Genomic DNA, 23,168 nt, shown 5'->3' with positions numbered 1-23,168 from the left:
TTCTCTGCCAGGACATTAATGAGATGGTGCGAACCGAGCGGCCCGATTGGCAGAACGTGATGCTGTACGTGACGGCGATCTACAAGTACTTCGAGACCTGAGCACCCCCGACGGCCCCGGCCACAGGCGCCACCAGCACCATTCGCTACGCCCATGAAGCTTTCAGCAACTCCAGGCGGCCCCAGCGTGCGAGCCTGCAGCCCAGGCCTCCGGGGCGGGAGAACTCGGGCCTGGGTGGCCAGACTCCAAGCAGGCTCCTCCCCTTGGCCTGTCCCGTCAGCAGTCAGCGTGGGCCCAGACGCCACGCATGCCCGTCGGCGCTGAGTTTCCCCGGAAGAGAACGCTGAGCTGTGAGGCTGGGCGTGTAAACCGAGGCGCGTGCACAGCTGCACGGGGAGGGCAGCTCCGGGGTAAAGCTTCCGCCAGCTCTGCCCCCAGGGCAGCTTCCTGCTCCGGCACCGAGTGGGCCCCGCTTGACGTGGGCTTGGTTTCCAGGGGTGTCGCCCAGCAGCGGGGCGCAGGGCTGTCCCGCCAGCACCGTGCAGTTCTCAGACGGAGCCGGCGGTGATGAAGTCGGGCTCCCCCGCCCTCTGCTGCCGCCGGGCCCCCGATGCGGGAGACAACCGCTCCTCCGGCCTTGAAGGGGCGTGGAAACTCAGCTGTGACTTAAAAGACCTGATCGTAAGGAATTCTCTAGTTAAAAAATGTGGTTTTTTTCCCATGAGCAATATCGAGGGAAAGTAGCTCCTGTTGTGTTAGCACCAAGGTTACCTGGTTTCCTAAGCCTGGAGATGAAGCACAAACTGGACGTCAGCGTGGCGACAGCGGAACGAAGGTGGACGCGGCAGGAGAAAACGGGACGGCTCGCAGGGGCCCGGGCGGCGGAAGGTGGTCACTCCGCGCTGCCTGCGTGCAGCCTCCTGGGTGGAACGGGAGGAAGTGCCTTAACTCCTGCGAGGGGAGCTGCCGCCCGGAGGCCCAGGCCCTGGCCGGGCAACGCGGTCACGTCCCAGGCCACAGGCAGCCTTGCGACCCCCCTTCTGCAGTTTGAACCAAAGCCTTGCTCCCCCGGGCATTCTGTCCTGTTGGCGCGACTCTGGGGGGACTCGGTCCTTCCTGGGACGGGGAGCCCAGGTCTCACGAGCACGGGCGCAGGAGCCGGGGTCGGATGCACCCGTTAGCACCTGGGAAGTCGCAGGGGAAGCAGGCTCGCTGCCCCAGCCACGCTGCCAGGAGGGGCACACGGAAGGCCACCCGCCGGCCAGCGGGCCCGGGTCTGCATTCGAGCACGCTCTCGACCAGGAGCGGGGCGTGTCTGTAGCCGAGAAGAGAGTGATGGTGACGGAGCAGCTGGGCGTGTGTGCGGCTCGCTGGCCGGGTCACAGGTGGCTGTGAGTCTCCTGCCCTGGCTGCTTGGCTGCTGCCTGGGGGGCTTTCTGTAAGACGCCCCCATTGGGCTAAGAAAGGAGAAGCCGGGGCGCAGAGCCCAGCCCCGCGGACACACAGCCCTGAGTGGGCGCCTCCCGCCCGTCCTCCCGCCGGTGCTGCTCCTGGTGGCTCTGTGGACAGGCGCTGCCGCGGGGCCTTTACCACCCACCTGGGTCTTCCCCTTCCCTCACGGGCCTGTGGGCACCCGTGTCCGACTGCAGCCTGCGCGTTGTTATTCATGACATTGGGGGAGCCTCTAGTCCAACGAAGAGGAGACTTTCTTGGTCTGCAGTTCACACCTGCCCCTTCCCAGCCGGGTGAGCCGGCCCTGGCAGCTCAGGCAGCACCTGCTGATGGGCTGTGCACACATGGCCGGCCACATCCAGGTCATGCCCTGGGGCCAGTGGGAAGGCAGAGGGTGGCCAAGAGGAGAGTTGGCCCCAGGCCCGCCTGTCTAGGGGTCCACCGTCTCCCTGACAACAGGTCATGCAGGGGCACCTGGCCGGGCTGCCCACATCTGCACGTGGGTCTGCAGAAGATTCCAGAAGCGTGACTTCGTGCTTTTTTCCAATAGGATCCTATCACAGAGTGGTTCTGGGTGGTCACACGCCTAAGCGTGACCCTCAGGTGCCGTAGCCCAGCGGCACGTCACAAGAAGCTTCCAGAAAGCCGGTTGCCTCGGTTCCTTCCGATCATGAGCATCCCCGCGAGGGGCCAGGGCTGGCGCTGGCGATGCTTTTACTTTGTTGTATTAAATGCTCTTAAATGTATTAAAGTTGTTGAAACACGTCCGGCTGGGCTGTCCTAGTGCACAACCTCCTGCTGCCCTCTGACCTCACGTGGGAGGGACCCCGGCCGCCTCCTGGGACTGGCTGAGAGGGGACCTGGGAGAAGCTGGGGCAGGTCGCACCCTGGGCTGCGCTGCACAGCCACGGCCTTGGCCGATGCCCAGGCCCAAGGTGGGGCCTGCCCAGGTAAGTCAGGTCCTGAGACCCCAGGAGCACCAAGCTGTCCTGTAAGATGGGGGCCCCCGCCTCAGAGAGAAACCTAGAGATCGACGATTATACCCCCAGGGGCACCCAACCAGTCAGGCCTTTTTCTCCTGCATCTTGCGTGGAATGATTATGGATCCGTGAGCACAGCCGGGAACGGCACAGCATCTTGGCACGGTGCACATGTCACATGTCACACGTGCGTGTGAGCCGCCTCCCACACTGCATGGTGACCCGGGGCACCCTTCCTGGGCCTGCACCCCCTCCCCAGAGTCGGGGGTCCATCCGGAGGCCCAAACCCCACCACCTGAGTTGGGGGGTGACAGTGCTGTTGAGCCCGAGGTGGCCTGACTCCAGAACACAGCGCCCCCATCCTGGGGTTGGGGCTGGGAGTGGGGGCACCAAGCCAGGACCGCAGGGCTCTGGCTCCTCGCCACCCCCCGGGCCAGGCTGTGGCTGCGACCAGGAGCTCGTGTGCACTTGGTGTGCGCAGCCAAACTGCTGGCCCTGCACGGAGTGGACCCGGTGGCAGCGGCAGAGGGGACCTCGCCTGCACCCGGGCAGTGGGGGCAGCACTGGCTGGCGTAGCTGATGCCCCTCGGGTGGGGGTGCCCCCCAAACACCTTCCTGTTGGATGACTTCCTGGCCTCAGAGGCGGTGGTGCCCTCGGGCGACAGGTCACCTGGCTCCCGGCAGAGCTGACCCAGGGCTCCACTTCCTTCAGCCTGACACTCTGCCCGTCCCAGGGCAGCACTTGTGGGAAGGGAATCCTTTTAACCTTGACTTAGGGAAGGTTCTAGATCTAGAACCTTTTTGGGCCATGGCTTTGGTGAGTAAAAGCAGGAAGGCATTCCTCAGGGCGGAGAGAGATCCAGAAAGGACCCCACACCCTGTCCATCGCCTCGGACTGGGCGCGCACTGTGTCCTGGTGGCACACAGCCAGCGCTGACCCCGGCCTCACCCGCCAGCCACACAGGTCTGCCACCAACATCGGTGACAGGTCAGGGCTGTTCCCACCTCTGCAATAGGGGAACCCCGAGAAGGGGTCTCCTGCTGGACTCTGCTCCCACCCCCCTGCTCTCTGAAGTGGATGGGGTGGGGCCTGGGGTAGGGGTGCAGGGGGGGTGGGCCTGAGGGTGGCGGCTGCTGCCAGTGGTGTCGGGGCTCCTGCTCAGGGCCACCCTTCGGGTGTTGAGTAGAGGCCCCAGCACGCACAGGGCTGTCCCTGCCCCCCACACAGCCCAGGCTAGGCCACGCCCCTGGCCTCAGTCTCCCATCTCTGTGGATGGATGCGTCAGATTCGCCTGGGGCTCGGGGTTCCTAGTGGGTCTGCTGTTTGAGCCCCGAAGCCAGGATGGGCTGGAGCATCTTCCCTGGGCGGGGCTGGGGGTGGCCTTGCTCCTGAGGCTGGGCGCTGGGGAGCGTCTAGGGGGTGAGTCGCCTTCTCGGGGCTGCCTTAGTCTGGACAGCCCCCCCTGCGAGCCCCCCACTTCCTCAATCCCGGAGCCCCAGGAAGTGCCCGGGGCCCCTCCCCTTTGGAGAAGTTGGTCAGCACCCACCCAAGCTTGGTCCTGGGTCTGGCATTTCTTTCTCCAGGAGGCGGCCCAGCTGGCCCTGCAGCAAACAATCCGGGGCCAGAGGCCACCCAGGTGCATCCTGGCCAGGAACAAAGGCCCCGGTGGGGAGGGGGCGGGGAGCCCAGCTGGTCCCGCCTGGCCCCAGGAGCCTGGCCTGGGCGGAAGGGCGGGTGCCCACAGCCTTCAGAGCCTGGGCTGGGGCCGCTGGAGCCGTGTAGGGGCATCCCGTGCCCACCGAGGGGCAGCAGGCCTGTGTCCCCACCATCGGGGCTCCCTCTCTCCTGAGAGTCTGGCCCAGGTGAAGACCCCTGCACAGGGTCTCTGTCCGCCTCTCAGGACGGGGCACAGGGCTGGCGAGAGTGCAGCAAGACCAAGGTCGAGGAAGTGACCTCAAGGCTCCGTGCCAGGGTGCGGCCTCTCAGGCTCTGGGGGGCGCAGCAGCAGGGGGTCTCCCAGGAGAGCCCGGAGCAGGTGTCAGTCAACTGTGCCCACGTCCACGTGTGTCTGCTTCCTGGCACCACTGAGCCGGAGGATCCCTGGGCAATGGCTACACCGGAGGCCTGGACCAGGTGTGTGACGGACAACAGAGGACCATGGGAGCAGCCCCTTCCCTATGGGGCGGGGCCTGGCTCTCCCTCCCGGGGACACGGGTTCTGGGGCCACTCTGGCGCGAGGACACAGCTGCCCAGGCCTGGGGAACCCACACCGATGTGGAGGGCTGTCCGCTGGGCCCCAGGGGGGAACGCTGAGGGCTTTGGCACTCTGGCCCCGAGGGTGGGGAATGGCCAGTGTGGGGCAGGTGTGGCCTGGCCACACGCGAGGTGGTCTGGGTGGGAAGGGCATTGGGCCCCAGAATGAAAATGGCAGGGAGAGCATCACTGGGCCCATGTGGGGGGGGGGGGGGGACAAGAGTGACCCTGAGGTTGGCCGGGTCTCTGCCCCATGAGCCCCCATGGCCCCTTCCGGGCCCCCGGTGACGCGACACGCTGCGCCTCGCCTGCTTGTTGAGTTAGGACTTGAATGACTATGGGCCCAATCAGGGGGCAGGGGGCTGTCCCCCGGTTGGCGTTTATCCTGCTCGGAGTCCCAGCAGCAGGGCCCCCAGCCGGTACCCCCCGGCCTGACGCTGGCTCAGGAGGTGCAGGGCAGAAGCAAGACAGCCCACGTTACAGGGGAGGCGAGGCCGGGGGAGCCCACACAGGCAGCCCAGCCAACGCAGGGCAGTGTCCCCACCCGGGGCTGGGGTGCTCCCTCACGGGGTGAGCAAGAGCCTGAGGAGATAGGGGTGGCTCCTGCGGTCCCCCATCCCCCTCAATGGAGGGTGTGGGGGGTGGTATATGCAGCTGGGACTCCACAAAGGCCTCGATGGGGGGGGGGGGGGGAGTTGGGACAGGGCCAGGCTGGAGGTCACAGGGCAGTCCCCATGAGAACACTGTCAGGCGCCTCGCCCCACCAGGTGTGTTGGGGCCCTGGCTTCTCCCCGTTTGCCCTCCTCACCCCTCCCCTGCCTCAGAGGGAGGACCCACAGGACATTCATGGAGGGCGACCTGGCCCCATGGGCACAGGCGCCAGGCACAGCCCGGGAGCTGCCAGGGGACCAAGGCTGCCAGGAGTCAGGGCAAGTGGTGGGCACAGTCCAGGCTCCGGCTCCAGATGTGCGGCCAAGCACCTGCACCCCACTTCCCACCTGCTGGCTCCTCCCAGCTGCTGTGCAGGGACACCCCCTGGCCTCAGGCCTGGGGTCCAGCGGCCCTGGGCAGGCCCCTCCGCCCTGGCCTCTCCCTGGGACCCTGTCGCCCAGGACAGTCAGTGCAGCGTCCTGCAGCCCTGGGCCACCCGCGCGCAGCTGGTGCCTCCGCCACTCCAGTCTCCAGAGGCGAGGGTCAAAGGTCGTCCCTTGCTCGCTGGGCTGGGGCCGGATGTGAGGTTGTTGCGATTTGCAGTCTCCAGGACATGGGCCTGGGGCTTGCAGGGGGCGCCGGGGTGGGGATTGGGGGGGGGGGGGGCACCTCTCCTGGCCCCAGGGTCGCGATCGGAGCAGAAAGTGACTCCCCGCCCTTTGCTCCGGGACCTGAGCGCGGAGGGGCCCTTGGAAACGGGGGCCAGAGGCATCCTCTGAGCCGAGGGGCCACCCCCACTTACACCCCAGCCCAACGATATTCGGGGAGCGAGGGCCAGGCTGGGGGGCAGGCGGGGGCGTCCCGAGGCCCCGAGCTGGGCGGGGAGGCGGGGCGGCCTCCAGGCCACGGAAGGGTGTCGGAGGAGCGGGCACTGGGAGGGGATGGCACAGGCACCCCGCCAGCAGGACTGCGGGGCCTCCAGGGGGAGAGCGGGGGCCTCCGGGCGGGGCGGGGCGTCTGGGGCCGAGACACGTCGCAGGGGCGCGCGTGTGGCGCTGGCGGAGCCGACGGCGCCCCGGGGAGCAGGCCGGGCTCCCCTGTGGCATCGCCGGGCTTTCGGGCGGCGGCACCGCCCCCCAGTCCCCCCGCGATTGGGGCCTCGGTTTCCCCGCGCGGCGGGCGGGGCGGGGACAGCGCAGCCTCGGAGACGCCTGCAGGGGGCGCCCGTGAGCGGCGCGGCCGGAGCCGGAGCCGGAGCCGGAGCCGAGCGGCAGCCGAGACAGCGGAGCGGCGCGCAGCGGCAGGTCAGCCGGGTCCGGGTCCGGGGTCCGGGGTCCGGGTCCGGGTCCGGGGTCCGGGGTCCGAGGGTCGCGGGCGGCGGGGGCAGGGCCGGCGGCTCCGGTCCCTCCCACTTGGGTGCCCGCCGCTCCGACCTCCCCACCCGCCGCCGGGAGGGAGCCCGCGGGCTGGGGTCCGGGTGGCGGGGGCGGGCGGCTGCGGGTCGCACACCCTGAGCCCTCGGGCGCCCCGACTGTCGGGACGGTGCGCGGCGGGGGCGGGCGGACGGGCGCGGGCCCCGGGCGGCGAGGCACCGGGTCGGCGTCCGGACCCGCGGGTGACGGGGAGCCGCCCTCGGTCCGTCCGGGCGCCCGGCCGGGGCTGGGGGCGCAGAGCGCGGCTCGGGGCCGGCGGGCGGGACGCGGGACCGGGGCCTCGGGAGGCGGCGCTGTCGGAGGGGGCGCCGTGGGCACCCGCCGGGCACCCCGCACGCCCGGGGCGGCGAGAAAGCGGAGCGCGGGCCCGTCCCGTGAACGGGGTGGCGGGGACCGGACTTCGGGGTCCAGGAGGGGCCGGGGGCGGGCGGGTGGGGGCGCGCCCTGGGCGCTGCCCGGCGGAGGGGGGCTGGCGGCGGTGGGCGCGGGGCAGAGCCCGCTGAGTCCCGGCGCGGCCCCGCTTCCCTTCCACTCCCCCGACTGCGATGGGGGTCGGGGCTCCCACATCGGGTCTGGGGCCAGCGGGGGAGAAGCCAGAAGCGGGGAGGGGGTCCCCCCTCCCCAGGCCCGTCCACCCGGGGTCCTGAGCTCCCCTGGCCCCTGCTGTGCAGCCCAAGCTGCACCTCAGTCTGTCACCTCTGCGCCCCCAGTCTGTCACCTCCGCGCCCCCAGACTGTCACCTCTGACCCCAGAGCTGTCCTGTCGGCTCCGGGCGGACAGGAGCTCTGGGCACAGGGGCCGGGAGGGTGCGGGGTCTGGGGCTGCCGGCCTGGTGCCCCCTGGGGACTGGTGTGCGACCTCCCTGGTTCTGGCCCCTGAAGGGCAGGTCCCCCCCCTCCTGGTCCTGCAGCCCGGGAGCCCCTCAAGGACAATGGCTGCTCCAAGGACAACCAGTGGACCCGAGAGCTCGCCGCCCCCCCCTGGGTTCGGGCCTGACGGGGTCACTGCCCCCCCCATCCCGTCTTCTCAGGAGCAGCCTCGCCAGGCGGAGGGAGAGCTGGGCACGGCCGCGGGGGCAGGGGCAGCGGGCAGACCAGGGGCAGGGGCTGTGCTTGCCCTGGGCCCGCGGAGGGGCTGTGAGCCCCATGGGGTCAGGGGACGCCACAAGGGCCGCTGCCAGAGGGACCTGTGGCGTCAGGGCCTGGCACCCCGCGAAGTTCAGGGTCCCTGGTGGTCCGGACAGTGCCCGCTGTGTAGACCAGTGATGGCGAACCTACGACACGCGAACTCATTTTTTTGGTTGATTTTTCTTTGTTAAATGGCGTTTAAATATATAAAATAAATATCAAACATGTAAGTCTTTGCTTTACTGTGGTTGCAAAGATCAAAACATTTCTATGTGTGACACGGCACCAGAGTTCAGTTAGGGTTTTTCAAAATGCGGACACGCGGAGCTCAGAAGGTTCGCGGTCGCGGGCGTAGACCGTGGTCGGAGGGTCTGCAGGGACCGTCGCCCGGAGGAGCTGGAAACGCCGACCCGCCGACCTAGGCGCCTGGCTTGTCGCCTGGCTTGTCAGCATCAGTTCCGACGACGCTGGAAGGTGTGCGCCGGAGGGGGGGGGTGGCCAGACCGACTGCGGGCGTGGAGGACGGGTGGGGAGAGGTTTGGGGGGGGTCGGGGTGCTGAGTTGACCGCAGAGTCAGGTGCCCAGTTACCAAAAGGGATGCGTCCTCGCCCCCGGGAAGGGGTCTGGGCCGGGGAAGCGCCGGCGGCCACCGGAGGGAGGGCTGCTGGGCAGTGGGTGCCCGGGGCGGTGGGTGCTCGGCCTCAGGCAGGTTGGCGATGGCGGGGGAAGGAGATGAGCAGGAGCTGGGGCTGGGTGGGAGCGGAGCCCTCAGGAGCCTGCTCTCTGGGCCGGGCGGGGGCCCTGCGTGGGGAGGGGCGGTGAGTGGTGGGAGGTCCCCAGCCCACAGTCCAGGGAAGGCCCGGGCTTGGCAGCCATGGAGCCTGCGGGGACAGGGGTCTGGGCGGAGGGAAGGGCAGCCTCCCCCTCCCCAGGGAAGGGGCCCAGCTTCCCCGGCCCCCAGGCCTTCCCTGCCACACGGCCGTGTTCTCTGCCTGGACGCCCCCCCTTCCCTGTCCTCGCAGGCCAGCGACGCCCCTGCTCGGAGAAGCCGGCCAGGCCCCTTTGGGCCCACACCCCTGCGGACCGGCCTGGGCAGGATGGCCGGCAGGGGCTGGGCTCCCACCTCCCCATGTCGGCAGCCCAGCGGTCACCGTGGGGGGCGGGGGGGGCGGGCGGGAGCATCACGTGGTGAGAGCCTCGGGGTCTGGGCTGGGGTCTCCGCCCTCGGCCCTCAGGGCTGCTGTCTGGCTCCCAAGTGGCCTCTGCAGACTGAGTGGGGTTCGAGGGTCCGTGGAGTGGGCCAGGCGGCACTTGGCACTGCCCCTCCCACAGCCCAGGCTCTGCTAGCCCCCCCCGCCCCCCCCCCCCGGCTCCTCTCCAGGCACCACAGGGCCCATCACCCTGCCCTTAGTTCCTTCTAGGGAGGCCTAGGTGTGCGCCCACCCCCGCCCCCGGCCACACAGAGGCGAAGGGTCTCAGGGGTGGACCATGGGTGGGGCCCCGTCTGGGCTCCTCCCGCTACAGGGTGGGCACCCAGCACCCTGTGCTGAGGACTGGCCCCTCGGAGAGGGTGTCAGGTGAGGCAGCCAGGGACGGGGTGAGTGGCCACCTCAGGCTGGGACGAGGGGGCCTGCAGCCTCTCTGGCATCTGGCCTGGACATGGGGGGTTGGGGGGACTCTGGGTGCCCAGTGGGGAGAAGGGAGCTGGGGAGGCCCTGCGCCCTGAGGGCTGACGATGGGGCGTCTCCTCGGAGGCCAGGCTCCGTGCAGGGGGCTGAATGCCCGCCCTGTTCCTGCCCACATCCTGCCCCTTGGGGCTGAGCACAGCCACCACACACCCAAGGGGCTGTGGGGGAGGAGGCACCCCTGGGTGCCTGCCCGGGGACCAGGCCCTGCCTGCACCGAGTTCCTGAAGTTGGAGCCACCAGCAGCCCTGCAGGGAGGGAGGGAGGAAAGAGGCGACCGTACTTGGTGGCTGCTCACACCTGCCAAGACCAGGGGGGTCAGGGGTCAGGGGGCCCCCAGGCCTAGGGTTCTGGGAGTCAGGGCAGGGCCAGGGCCGGCAGGTGGCTGTGGTTGGGAGCAGGAGCCGAACTGCCTGTTGCCCTCTGCACCCTCCCACGGAGCCCCCTGACCCTGTCGCTGCTCCTCGACCTGCCTTCCCTGCCCCGCGACTCTCCCGGGGACTCCGTCGCCTGGTGAGGTTCTGTGAGTTGCCCAGGGCGGCCGTCACACCCCACCTGCCCCGGAGCGCGTGCTCTCTGCCTCCGTCCCTCCCTCCAGCTTTCGCTTCTGAGATGAACGTCTCGCTGTGAGACGATGACGTGGTGCTGTTTCGTGGGTCACGTTTCGTGGTCCATACACCTGTCTCATTTCTGCCCGCCCATCCGTAGTCCTCGGGCTTGGTTATGAACGCTATTCCTTTCTTTATCTCTTTGACGATCCTCAGTGTCTTGGGCAATCGCCAGGGTGGCCGCTGGCCCTCAGGACACTCTCTTGGGGCAAATCCTTCGTCAAGGCCCCCTCCTGTCGGCTCAGGGCCCTGCTGGCACCAGGCTCAGCAGCAGGTGGCACAGGGCTCCCGGGGGCCGGCGGCTGCCTGGCGCTGAGTAGGCGCTTGGGAAACATCTGGGAGGAGAAGGTGGCACCGGAGTCCGAGGCCGGGACGCGGGAGCCCAGGAGCGGGCCCAGTGTGGCTGCGCCAGGTCTGAGTCGCCAGCGGGGCTCAGGCTGCCCTTAGCTGCCCCCAGGTCAGAGGTGTGGGGCCAGCAGGCTCCGGGGGCACAGCCACCATCTGGCTTGTGGACAGAAAGCCTCGCTAGCCCGACACACAAAGAGCCAGAATTGGGCCGGGAAAGATGTGGGTTTTGATGAAGTGGAGTTTTCATTAAAGCCGCCAGGCCAGCGAGGGCGAGGAGGAAGGCGGGACGCCGCGGCCGCCTCCCACGGGCGGTCCTTCCAGGCTCCTGCACGTGCCCCGGCATGTGCCTCCCGCGTGCGTGGGACAGCGCCTGACCCCGCGCCGGCCCCAGCGAGGGACCATCGCGGGGAAATGATACGTGATTAATATTCACTTTCTCCTCCCGGCTAGAGCAGAGGCTGGAGGATTACTTACCAGAGGTGGGCAAACTTTTTGACTCGAGGGCCACAATGGGTTCTTAAACTGGACCGGAGGGCCGGAACAAAAGCATGGATGGAGTGTTTGTGTGAACTAATATATATTCAAAGTAAACATCATCACATAAAAGGGTATGGTCTTTTTTTTTTCGTTTTATTCATTTCAAACGGCCGGATCTGGTCCGCGGGCCGTAGTTTGCCCATGGCTGACTTAGACGGACAGAGCCACAACATGGCCCACCCAGCCCCTCCCCACGCCCCGACCCCCCTGCGGCCGGGGGGCCTGGGAAGGGAGGGGAGGGAGAGGGCCCGGAGGCCCCAGGAACTCCCCGCTGCTGTTTCCCGGCCAGTTCCACCCAGTTACGCTCACGGTGAGGCCGGGCGAGGTCGTGAGCCTCTTTGAAGCTCAGCTCCTCGTCTGTAAGATGGGGTTCGCAGGACAGTGAACACACAGGACCCGACGCCGCCAGGCTGCACGGAGGGCTACGGGGGGCTGGGGTACAGCCCTTTGTCCAGGCAGGCAGCCCCTGCCACAGCTCAGGGTTCGGGGCCTGTGGGGCTGGAGACGCGTCTCAGACGGACTGGCCGTGTGCAGTGACTGCTGGTTCCTGTCCGTGACGTAGGAGTCGCCATAACTGGACTTAATCAGAGCGTTTACACCACAAACGTCTAGTAAAGGTCACAGTCATGGCACCTCCTCCCCCAGGCCTTCCCTCAGGGCCCTGGTGGTCCCTCCCGCCTCCGCCTCCCCCACTTCTCCCCCCACCCCCCAGCCTCCGGCTCTGTGCTGTGCTCACGCTGGGAGAGCCTGGTCCAGCGATGCCCAGGTTGTCCGTGGGCCAGGCCAGCCTTGCCTGGCACTTCTGGCCACATCTGCAAGGGCCTGCAGGACCGCTGTGGGAAGGATGGGGGCGACCCGCCGTGCAAAAGGGCGGCCTTTTAGGGCCCAGCTGGAGGGGCGTGTGGTGTGTTTTTAGCTCCTGGCAGCGTTGGCCTGGGCCAGGGGATCTGTGGCCTCCAGGGAGACTTGGGGTGGGGGCCCCGGGCCTGTGGACAGCAGGAAGGGTGTTGGTACCAGTGCTGCTCAACACGGCAGCCAGACGCAGAGGGGCGGGGGGGAGACCCTGAGGACTGCGGGGGGGAGGGGATACGCAGGGTGGCATGGGGCCGCTGGGCAGAGGGCTGGGAGTCAGCCTGGCATCCAGGGCAGGGGCCAAGGCTGGGACTGGGCAGCAGGCCTCAGCTCCTAAGAAATGTGGGGCGTGCTTTGGCCGGTGGGTGGCCGGTGGGTGGCCGGTGGGTGGCCAGGTGGGTGGCCAGGTGGGTGGCCGGTGGGTGGCCAGGTGGGTGGCCAGGTGGGTGGCCGGTGGGTCGGTGATGGTCCATCATCTGGATCCTGCGGTTCCTGGAGGAGAGGGACTCCTCGGCCCGTGTGCGGGGGCCTGCAGGCTTCCAGCCTCCTGTCCGGGCCGGCGGCAGGCGCTGCCCGTGCACACCTGGGCCCAGGGGAGCCGGGACTGGAGGGGGGGTGGTTGGCATAGAGGGGACCCCACGAACCTACATACGTGTGACCGGTTGAGACAGAGGCGGTGGGAAGAGGCACTGGCTCAGGGGGTCCACTGGGCGTTGGGTTGGGGATACCGAGCCCCCTGCCTCTGCTTCGGGGGTCAGTGACCCTCACATGGCCGTGGCCTTCTGACGCCGGGAAGCCCTTTCAGAACTCTATTTCCTCCTCCTAGAATCAGGGGCGAGCGCTGACATGGCCCCGAGGCTCTGCGGGTCCACCCTCCGCACGTTTCTTGTCCACAGTCTCCCCCACGTCCTGGCTGGGCCCCATCTCTGCCAGGCGCCCACCGCGGCACCGCCAGGCAGCCGAGCAGGTTGGGAGCGGGCGTGGGAGGAGGGAGGTGAGCTGCTGCCCCGCCCCACGTGCAGGCAGCGGGCGGGGGCTGCAGGGGCGGCTCCCGGGGGGGCCTGCTCCACCCCCTGGGGCGGCAGGAGGGCTCAGCTGCCGCGGGGGGTACAGGACCAGACAGCCCCGCTCCTTCCAGGGAGCACAGGCCTCCAGCTGCTCCGACCTGGGCCGTGCGGGGAGGGAGTGCCAGGCCGGCTGAAAGGGAAGGTGGGGGCCTGGGAGAGCGGGGGTGGGGGGCGGTGAGGGGGCCTCTCTGGGTGGCTGTAGGGGGGCAGCGAGCTCAGGGACCAGGGACTCACAGGCTGCCATGGGTTTGAGAAGCTCAGGTGAGGGACGAACGTGTGTGACTTCACTTTGAAAGGTTCTGCTCCCTGGGCTGAGGCCTCTGGGGGGAATCCAGCGGTGCCCCCCGCACCCCTGCAGCGGCCCAGCCCCTCACGAGGTCTCTCCCCTGCAGGTGCTGGGGGAACCCTGACGCCGAGCTGAGCGAGATGCCGCCGGAACCCCCGGGGGCGGCCTGGTTCCTGGAGACACCGCCGAGTCAGCCTCGCAGAAGCCCTTAGGGAGCCCCCCAGGCGCGCTCGGGGCTCCTGCGGGGGGTGGGGGCGGGGGGCGCGGGGCCTGGGCGCCGGCTGCGCTGCAGCGATGGACCGTGAGCTGGCCCGGCCCGCGTGCTCGCCGCCCCCGTGCGCCCGCAGCCATGTCCGGCATGGACTCCTCGGTGTACATCGTGGTGGAGCTGGCCATCGCCGTGCTGGCCGTGCTGGGCAACGTGCTGGTGTGCTGGGCCGTGTGGCTCAACAGCAACCTGCAGAACGTCACCAACTTCTTCGTGGTGTCGCTGGCGGCGGCCGACATCGCCGTGGGGGTCCTGGCCATCCCCTTCGCCATCACCATCAGCATCGGGTTCTGCGCCGCCTGCCACAGCTGCCTCTTCCTCGCCTGCTTCGTGCTGGTGCTCACACAGAGCTCCATCTTCAGCCTCCTGGCCATCGCCATTGACCGTTACATCGCCATCCGCATCCCCCTCCGGTGAGCGCCTGGCGCAGAGGCGGCCGGGCCCGGGTCTGGCCGGTGCCGGTGGTCGGGGTGAACCCACGGTCGGTCGGGGTTTTGTCTGTGGGGTCAGTGTGTGGAGGTGACAGGGCCACGGAGCTCCCCCTGGGGCTGCCCGGGCTTGGCACGTCGGCGTACCAATCTAGCTGGTCCCTGTGGGCACCGGGCACCCTGGCCCTTCCCAGACTCGCCCGGGGGAGGAGGCCGCCGTGCTCCGGCTGGTGGCAGGGGAGCGTGGCCCAGGCCTGGGCAGTGTGCTCACACAGTGGGGGCGGGGAGGGGGCACCCCGGGAAACCACAGGATCTGAGCTAGAAGCCTGCCCCCCTCCGCCAGCTCCTCGGCCAGCTGCTGGGGGGCAGGTCTGAAGTCTGCACAGGAGGAGAATGACCCGGAGGGGAAGTAACTGGCCGGAGGCTGCAGGAGTCATTTGCATATGAACCTCTATGCAAATTCTGTGCTCCTGGGGCCACCAGTGTGTGTGTTGGGGGAACCAGCCGTGCGTGGGGGAGAGGGGGAGCTGGCGGAGGGGGTTTTACGGTGAATCTTTTGTGAAGGGACTCCAGTCGCGGGTGCAAGGGAATACTCCGGGAGGCTGCGTTTACGGGTGGCCTCCATCTCCCCAGCCAGGGATGCGGCTGGAAGTGTCCTCCCGCCTGGGGCCTCCTGCCACCTCCCTGCCCCTGGCTCCCGGGGAGGTCTCGGAGGATGGGGGCACCCCAGCCCCAAGCAGGTGGGGCGTCGGCGGGAGCAGGAGGAGCGGCTGGATGAGCAAATGGAAAGTTAGTGTCGAGCCCAAGGGGGCCCTTAGCGGTCATTTCCTCTTCTTTTCTGGACGGGAAACGGAGGCCCAGGGAAGAGGCCAGCTCGGGGCCACACAGCGTGCGAGCGGGCAGCACAGCTGGGCCGGGGCCTGGGAACCAGCAGGCCTGCCACCCACTGCGACTCCGTCCTTGGGGAGCTGGTGGCCCTGGTCCCCCAGAGCCCGCCCCAGCTCAGCGTTCCTGTCCCCCAGCTCAGAGGAGAGCGGGCAGCCTCGTCACGCGGCTCAGATGAGGAGAGGACTGGCCGTGTGGCACAACAGGAGGCTGCGCCAGGAGAGCCCAGGACCCTGGTCCAGCTAGAGGGCCGGCCTCAGTCAGGGCAGCATGCAGGTCCAGGCCGCGAGGGTGGCTGCAGACCAGGGCGGGTCTGTGGGCTCCCAGGTGGACGGAGAGCGGAGTGTTGGCTCCCACTGCAGGTCAGGCTGCACGTGGGCTGGGCCTGGCTGGGCCTGATGGGAAAGCCCAGCCGCACTTTCACACCCCCCCCCACCCCCCACCCCCGCAAAGGGCAGCAGCAGGCGCGAGAGCGAGGCTGTGGTCGCCACGGAAGGGCCCTGGCTGCCTTTTCCTGCTCCTGGTTTCTGGGGTAGGAGGAGGGGATGTGCTGTGTGACCCTGGAAAGTCCGCTGTCCCCCTCTGGGCCATGTCCTCGTCTGTAAGAGGGACAGGCCTCTCTGATCTGAGCTCACAGAGGGGGTGAGGGTCCAGGGAGCGGCTGAGTGGTGAGCCCCGGGGGGGGGATTCGGCTGTTTCTTGAGCTTCGGGGGGTTCTGAAGGGGCCCTGGATGCAGCATGAACCTGCCGCCATGTCCTCCGACTCCCACCACCTTCCGAACAGGCCCTAGCTCCGCCCACACCTTGGCCTTTGCGCTCTGCCTGCCGAAGGCCCAGGTGGGGCTCCTGGTCCTTGGCGCCCACAGAGGTGAGGAGGGGCTGCTCCGCCTTCCCCTGGGGCAGAGAGCGCACGGCTGCCTTTGACCCCCGTGGGCACTGTGGCCGCTGGGCTGGGGTGACCCTCCTGGGCAGAGGCCGGGGGAATGAGCCTGTGGGCTCCACCAAGCAGAGGTGGCGGAGCAGGCAGGCAGGGGTGGGCGGGGCCAGCCCAGGGCTCACAGTGTAGGGCAGATGTACTCTTGGGGTGAGCCCTCCCTGTGGGTAACGAAGCCCCCAGGAAGGGGCAGCTGTGAGCTGGGAGACCATGGAGGCAGCGGGTCCTCCGCCCCGCTTCCTGACCCCTCTGGGTTCCCTCCCCTGGGTGGTCCCATCACTCCTCCCCCAGGTGGTCCCCAAGAGGCCACCATGTGACGCTCTAAGTCCAGGGGCTGTGGCAGTTGGGGCTTCGGTTCAGCCATTGTCCCCTTTGGGCCAAATTCTGTTCCATTGTCCCCTTTGGGCCCAGTGCTGCTCCGTTGTCCCCTTAGGGCCCAGTGCTGCTCCATTGTCCCTTTTGGGCCAAATTCTGTTCCATTGTCCCCTTTGGGCCCAGTGCTGTTCCGTTGTCCCCTTTGGGCCCAGTGCTGTTCCGTTGTCCCCTTTGGGCCCAGTGCTGTTCCGTTGTCCCCTTTGGGCCCAGTGCTGTTCCGTTGTCCCCTTTGGGCCCAGTGCTGTTCCGTTGTCCCATTTGGGCCCAGTGCTGTTCCGTTGTCCCCTTTGGGCCCAGTGCTGTTCTGTTCTCCCCTTTGGGCCCAGTGCTGCTCCGTTGTCCCCTTTGGGCCCAGTGCTGCTCCGTTGTCCCCTTTGGGCCCAGTGCTGCTCCTTTGTCCCCTTTGGGCCCAGTGCTGTTCTGTTCTCCCCTTTGGGCCCAGTGCTGCTCCGTTGTCCCCTTTGGGCCCAGTGCTGCTCCGTTGTCCCCTTTGGGCCCAGTGCTGTTCCGTTGTCCCCTTTGGGCCCAGTGCTGTTCCGTTGTCCCCTTTGGGCCCAGTGATGCTCCATTGTCCCCTTAGGGCCCAGTGCTGCTCCATTGTCCCCTTAGGGCCCAGTGCTGTTCTGTTCTCCCCTTTGGGCCCAGTGCTGTTCCGTTGTCCCCTTTGGGCCCAGTGATGCTCCATTGTCCCCTTAGGGCCCAGTGCTGCTCCATTGTCCCCTTAGGGCCCAGTGCTGTTCTGTTCTCCCCTTAGGGCCCAGTGCTGCTCCGTTGTCCCCTTAGGGCCCAGTGCTGTTCCGTTGTCCCCTTTGGGCCCAGTGCTGCTCTGTTCTCCCCTTTGGGCCCAGTGCTGTTCTGTTGTCCCCTTTGGGCCCAGTGCTGTTCTGTTCTCCCCTTTGGGCCCAGTGCTGCCCCGTTGTCCCCTTTGGGCCCAGTGCTGCTCCTTTGTCCCCTTTGGGCCCAGTGCTGTTCCGTTGTCCCCTTTGGGCCCAGTGCTGTTCCGTTGTCCCCTTTGGGCCCAGTGCTGTTCTGTTCTCCCCTTAGGGCCCAGTGCTGTTCCGTTGTCCCCTTTGGGCCCAGTGCTGTTCCGTTGTCCCCTTTGGGCCCAGTGCTGTTCTGTTCTCCCCTTAGGGCCCAGTGCTGCTCCGTTGTCCCCTTTGGGCCCAGTGCTGCTCTGTTCTCCCCTTTGGGCCCAGTGCTGTTCTGTTCTCCCCTTTGGGCCCAGTGCTGCTCCGTTGTCCCCTTTGGGCCCAGTGCTGCCCCGTTGTCCCCTTTGGGCCCAGTGCTGCCCCGTTGTCCCCTTTGGGCCCAGTGCTGTTCCGTTGTCCCCTTTGGGCCCAGTGCTGCCCCGTTGTCCCCTTTGGGCCCAGTGCTGCCCCGTTGTCCCCTTTGGGCCCAGTGCTGTTCCGTTGTCCCCTTTGGGCCCAGTGCTGTTCAGCTCCTGGGACCTGGTCCAGGGCCTCAAGCCGAGGGCTTTCTTTGGAACAGAATGAACCTGGTGGTTTTAAACATGAGTAACGCCTGGAGCACTAACACAGCCTGAGGAACAAAAGGGTGGAACTGCCCCGGCCCGCGCCCCCTGGCCCTTCCGGAAGCAGCTCTGCTCGGGCAATGCCGTTTGTCTCTGTCCCCACGAGGGGCTTCCTTTGCGGCCACAGTGGACAGACCAGAGCTGTCCAGCCCGTGTCCCGGAGCCTCAGGCCGGGCCCGCATCCCAGGCTCACTCCTGCCTGCTGTCGTGAGGCTCTCTCCCTTCCCAGCAGCTCCCCTTCTGTCATTACCTCTGCTGCAGGCGGGCAGCAGGCGGGCAGCTGCTGGAGAACCAAGAGCAAATCCCCCAAGCAGGTGGCCTCCAGGGCCCTCCACACCATCCCCATCACGGCTCATTTCTGCTTGATTGTCTCCAATGACGGAAGCTCACTACCGCCTGGGGCGGCCCATTTCTCCCGTGAGCAGCTCAGCCGAGAAGCTCTTGCCTGGAGCCTCGCTGTCATCAGCCTCCCTGGGATTCCACCCACTGATCCTACATCCTGCCGGGCGGGCCAGTGCTTCAGGCCTCGGCCTCTTAGTCCCATTTCACAGATGAGGAAACTGAGGCTAGAGAGGCAGAATGATGGGAGCGCACTGGCGCCAGCGCCCAGGGAGGGACACACTTTCCTCGGGAAAATGTTAGCATGAAAGGAGCCCGCACGCAACGTGGCTATGTGGGACAGTATTCGTGGCGGACGGACGGAAACAGGGCCTGGCACAGAGCCAGGGCGTGGAAGTCAGCAGCCGAAAGACAGGAACAGCCGGCGACTTTGGATGTGCGGCCCCAGAGCACGAGAGCAGGGCAGGCTGGGTTCTCGGTACACACGGCGCGTCCCCCGCTGAGGGGCCGGGAGCCCCGGGGAGCGGCCCTGCGGTGACTGTGTGCGTTCAGAACGGGTGTCGTTTCCGAACCCACTGACTTGCCCTGGCCTGAGTGGCCTCTGGATTCCGGAACAGCCACCGCAAGTCCATTGCCCTCCCTGGGCCGCGGTCTCCCCACCTGGGAAACGAGGGCCAGATGAGAGGTCTGAGGCCACCAGGTACTTGTTTCCTTCATGTGAATCAGCTGACAAAACTGAAGCCATGGGGCCCGGCCGGTGTGGTTCAGTGGTGAGCGTCGATCTGTGAACCAGGAGGTCCCAGTTCGATTCCCGGTCAGGGCACAGGCCCGGGTTGCGGGCTCAATCCCCAGTGTGGGGTGTGCTGGAGGCAGCCGATCCATGATTCTCTCTCATCCCTCGTGTTTCTATCTCTCTCTTTCTACCTTCTTCTCTGAAATCAATGAAAATATATTTTTAAAAAACACAAGGAAGCCATGGGAGATTTCACCCCGAAAATCTGCTGTCCAGCCCGTCCTGGGACCCGGCCGCGCTGGGCACCCATGTTGCCTGGCAGGGCGGGGCCGGGCGGCACTGGCTGCCCCCTGGACACCCTGCCCCCCAGTCCTCACTTATTCATTTCCTCAGACCAAACCGATGCGGTCCCAGGACTACTTGTCATGCTGTCGATCATCGCCTGGACGTCTGTGCAGTGGTTGCCTTTGCGGGGGCGGGGGGGCTGCTCTCCCGTGGCCTCCAGGGGGGAACCTGAGGCAGGAGGCGGGAAGTGGCGCGCGGGTCCCTGACGCTGGTCTCCTCTCCGCAGGTACAACGGCCTGGTGACGGGCGCCAGGGCCAAGGGCATCATCGCCGTCTGCTGGGTGCTGTCCTTCGCCATCGGCCTGACGCCCATGCTGGGCTGGAACAGCTGCAGCTGGCCCCGCGACGACCGCAACCGCTCGCAGGTCTGCGGGGAGGGCCAGGTGGCCTGCCTCTTCGAGGACGTGGTGCCCATGAACTACATGGTCTACTACAACTTCTTCGCCTGCGTCCTGGTGCCCCTGCTGCTCATGCTGGGCATCTACCTGCGCATCTTCCTGGCGGCGCGGCGGCAGCTGAAGCAGATGGAGAGCCAGCCGCTGCCGGGCGGGCGCACGCGGTCCACGCTGCAGAAGGAGGTGCACGCCGCCAAGTCGCTGGCCATCATCGTGGGGCTCTTCGCCCTCTGCTGGCTGCCCCTGCACATCGTCAACTGCTTCACCTTCTTCTGCCCCGGGTGCCAGCACGCCCCGCCCTGGCTCATGTACCTGGCCATCATCCTCTCGCACTCCAACTCCGTGGTGAACCCCTTCATCTACGCCTACCGCATCCGCGAGTTCCGCCAGACCTTCCGCAAGATCATCCGCAGCCACATCCTGAGGCGGCGGGAGCCCTTCAAGGCGGGCGGCCCCAGCGCCCGGGCCGGGGCGGCTCAGGGCAATGACGGGGAGCAGATCAGCCTGCGCCTCAACGGCCACCCCCCTGGGGTGCTGGCCAACGGCAGCGCCCCCCACCCGGAGCGGCGGCCCAACAGCTTGGCTCTGGGGCTGGTGAGTGGACGGGGTGCCTGCGGGTTCCCTGGGGACACGGGCCTCCCCGACGTGGAGCTCCTCAGCCACGAGCTCGGGGGGCCGTGCCCGGACTCCCCCGGCCTCGAGGGCCCCCTGGCCCGGGACGGAGCAGGCGTGTCCTGAGGAGCCACTGCGCTTGCCCTTCCCCCGGGAAGGGACTCTTGCTCTTCCTGGTGGGGGGGTGTGGCTGCGCCCAGACCTTCCCTCCCCGGGCTGGTTCCCCGTGGCCCAGGGGGTAGCCTGGCTGGCGCAGCCCGAGGCCCCGCAGGCGGGTTTGGAGTCCGAGAGCAGGTGTTTCACGCGGGGAGACCCTGTGCCGGCCAGGAGCGCAGCACCGGAGCGTCTTGGGTCTGGTCCCCACTCGAAGGGCCACCTCGTCTCTGCAGAGCAGGCCGCTGGCCCGGAGGCTGGGGCGTGGCTCCGAGGGGCCCTGCCTCCCCCGCTCCCCGGACTCTCCGAGGGTTTGGGAGCTGCTGTGCCTGGAAGTGGTGTTTGACTCTATTTTCCAGGAGAAAATTTTAAGCGTGAAGATACCCCGTTTATTTTATTATTGTCCCTCGCTGTCGTCAGTCCTGCTGCTCACCTGGCTCCAGGAGTCGGCCCGGGAGCCCTGGGCGGCTCTCCCCCCGGATGGCCCAGAGCCATCTCCTGGGGCGACGAAGCTGGGCCGAGGACGGGGCGTCGCGATGGAGCTGGCAGGGGCTGGGGGAGGTCCGGGCCGGCCTGCGTGGGGGGCCGGGGAGGCTCCGCCAGCCCAGGTGGAGGCCCGCACTGCCTGTCCCTCCGAAGGGAATGTCTTTTTCTGAGATAAAATAAACATTGAGCCAGTTGTGTTTTAAGCCTGCCCGACGAGAATGGCGTCTGAGTTCCTCTCCCGTTCCACAGTGGCCTGGCGCACACGTACAGGCGTGTGCTGTGTGTGCGAGACTGTGTGCGTGTGTGTAGACAGACAGACACCCTGCCTGCCCGGGGGGCCTCCCAGGCTCTCAGCCTCTGAGGGACAGATTGCCTGGTCGCACCAGAGTTCAGATGCCCACGTGCAGCCCTGAGACCGGGGTCCCTGGGGGGGGGGGGTCGGTCCCTGTGGGGGGGGCGTGGAAGGAGGGGCTTTACCCCAGCTGCTCCCAGTCCACACACAGCTGACCCCTCCCCCCGCGTGGGGACCAGGCTCCTCCCTCCCTCGTCACCTTCCTAAAGTCCTTCAAAGAAGATCTCTTTGTTTTTTAAATATGTTTTTATTGACTTCAGAGAGGAAGGGAGAGGGAGAGAGAAATATCCATGATGAGAGAGAATCCTGGATCGGCTGCCTCCTGCACGCCCCTCACTGGGGATGGAGCCCGCAACCCAGGCAGGTGCCCTTGACCGGAATCGTACCCGGGACCCTTCAGTCCGCAGGCCGACGCTCTATCCGCTGAGCCACACCAGCGAGGGCCAGTGAAGCTCTTTGTGTTACTTCTCAGAGCTATGCCCACCCTCCCAGTGCCCCCTTCGCCCCTCAGCTGAGAGGCAGCGAGAGATCGAGAGGGGAAGAGATGGGCGGGGCTACACCACCTTCCCAGGGGTCACCCCTCCTCCTCCCAGCAGGAAACGCATCGGGAGCAGGTGTTTCCTGTGCTCGCTCTGCCTGCCCCGGGCTCCTGGCCTAAGGAGGGGGGCCGTCCTTCAGTGAGGGTGAGGGTCGCGGCCCAGGGGACACCAGCAACCTGCTCCATCTGCGGGCCGGGCACACGCAGGCAGGGAGGCCAGGGAGGGAGTGTCGGGGCGTCCCGGGCGCCTCAGGCAGCGTCCTTGATGGACGGCTGATCAGGGAGCCTACGCTGCCCCTCGGAACCGAGGGTCAGCACTTGCCCAGGTCTAGTAAGGGGCAGGAGGGAACTTAAACCCTGGCTGTTGCTCAGTGGTTACAGCGTCCACCTGTGGACCAAGGGGTCTCAGGTTTGATTCCTGGTCAAAGGCATGTACCTGGGTTGCAGGTTCCCCAGCCCCTGTAGGGGCGCTTTCGGGAGGCAGCCAATCGGTGTGTTTCTCTCTCATTGTCGTTTCTCTCTCTCTCCCCCTCCTCCCTCCCTTCCACTCTTTCTGGAAATCAATGGACAATACCCTGGCCAGTGTGGCTCAGTGGTTGAGCGTTGACCTATGAACCAGGAGGTCACGGTCAGGGCACAGGCCCGGGTTGTGGGCTCGATCCCCAGTGTGGGGTGTGCAGGAGGCAGCCGATCCATGATTCTCTCTCATCACTGATGTTTCTCTCTCTCTCCGCCTCTCCCTCTCTGAAACCAATAAAAACATATTTTTAAAAATCAATGGAAAATGAAAAAATAAACAAACACCCAGGTCATCTGACTGCAAGTCGTGCTCCCCCTCACTCACTGCTTTCAGCCAGGTTGTCAAGTATAAAATAGCAGCACGCCCCCCCCCCCACACACACACACCCCGCTTACAGGCGGGACTGTGGCTACAGTGGGAGCACCTGGCCCGCCTGGACCGCGGCCTGGCGCCCGCACCTGGCACCGCGCGCCTGGGTTTCCTTTCGTTCGCGCCCGGCCTGGCGCTGTTTCTCCCCGTGGGTGCGCACGCAGGCGTCCCAGCCGGCGCGGCGGGTTCGGCTCTAAGTTCCTGCTGCACCGTTAGAGGCCCTGGGCGGCTGCACGGACACAGCGCCTTCCCGAGGCCCCGGGGGGCCCAGCAGCAGCGACCCCCCATCTTCCCGGAGCCTCATGCTCAGCCTGGCTGCGAACCCCAGGTCTGCACCAGCCGCCCTCCCGGCCAGGCCGGCTTCCTCCTCCGCCCCACACCCGGGCGGTGCTGGCTGTGGGCTGAGGGCGGCCGTGGCCTGGGTTGACCCGAGGAGGCCGAGAGCCCGGATGCCGCGGGTCCTCAGAGCAGCTGGTGGAGAGGCCAGAGGAGCCGCAAAGGTAGGGAGGAAGCACGTCTCTCCGGCCTGTTCTGGGGCTTCCTGGGAGCCGAGCTTGGGGGGAGCCTTTGGGGTTTGGGGAAGGACCGGGCCAGGGGCTCAGGAACGGCTTCCAGGCACGACTGA

At 67.2% G+C, this 23,168-nt stretch overlaps 3 protein-coding genes across 7 annotated transcripts in view; 2 read left to right on the top strand and 1 right to left on the bottom strand.

Moving 5' to 3' along the window:
- Positions 1 to 2,218, top strand: part of SPECC1L (sperm antigen with calponin homology and coiled-coil domains 1 like) — a 55,308-nt gene extending 53,090 nt beyond the window's left edge. For all 4 annotated transcript variants that reach the window (XM_036307405.1, XM_036307406.1, XM_036307407.1 and 1 more), the window contains one exon: positions 12 to 2,218. In XM_036307405.1, coding sequence (XP_036163298.1) covers positions 12 to 101 — 90 coding nt within the window. In that variant the 3' untranslated portion in view covers positions 102 to 2,218. The remainder of the gene's footprint in view (positions 1 to 11) is intronic.
- LOC118655494 (basic proline-rich protein-like) lies at positions 549 to 7,337 on the bottom strand. Its single transcript, XM_036307369.1, has 3 exons — positions 6,496 to 7,337; positions 1,142 to 1,315; positions 549 to 636 (listed from the first exon to the last, which is right to left on the bottom strand). The coding sequence occupies exons 1-3, from the start codon at positions 7,335 to 7,337 to the stop codon at positions 549 to 551; spliced, it is 1,104 nt and encodes a 367-aa protein (XP_036163262.1).
- ADORA2A (adenosine A2a receptor) lies at positions 6,495 to 20,966 on the top strand. 2 transcript variants are annotated; one of them, XM_036307436.1, is made up of 3 exons: positions 6,495 to 6,641; positions 13,387 to 13,961; positions 19,345 to 20,966. In XM_036307436.1, the coding sequence occupies exons 2-3, from the start codon at positions 13,630 to 13,632 to the stop codon at positions 20,249 to 20,251; spliced, it is 1,239 nt and encodes a 412-aa protein (XP_036163329.1). In that variant the 5' UTR covers positions 6,495 to 6,641; positions 13,387 to 13,629; the 3' UTR covers positions 20,252 to 20,966. The 2 variants fall into 2 exon arrangements, with proteins under 2 accessions (XP_036163329.1, XP_036163330.1); XM_036307437.1 differs by lacking the exon at positions 6,495 to 6,641 and adding an exon at positions 12,997 to 13,136.
- Positions 20,967 to 23,168: the final 2,202 nt, after the last annotated feature.

The sequence above is a fragment of the Myotis myotis genome, unplaced genomic scaffold (genome assembly GCF_014108235.1).
Source record: "Myotis myotis isolate mMyoMyo1 unplaced genomic scaffold, mMyoMyo1.p scaffold_m19_p_47, whole genome shotgun sequence".
NCBI lineage: Eukaryota > Metazoa > Chordata > Mammalia > Chiroptera > Vespertilionidae > Myotis > Myotis myotis.
Note: the sequence above shows the minus strand (reverse complement) of the source record. Positions and strands in the feature narration are given on the sequence as shown.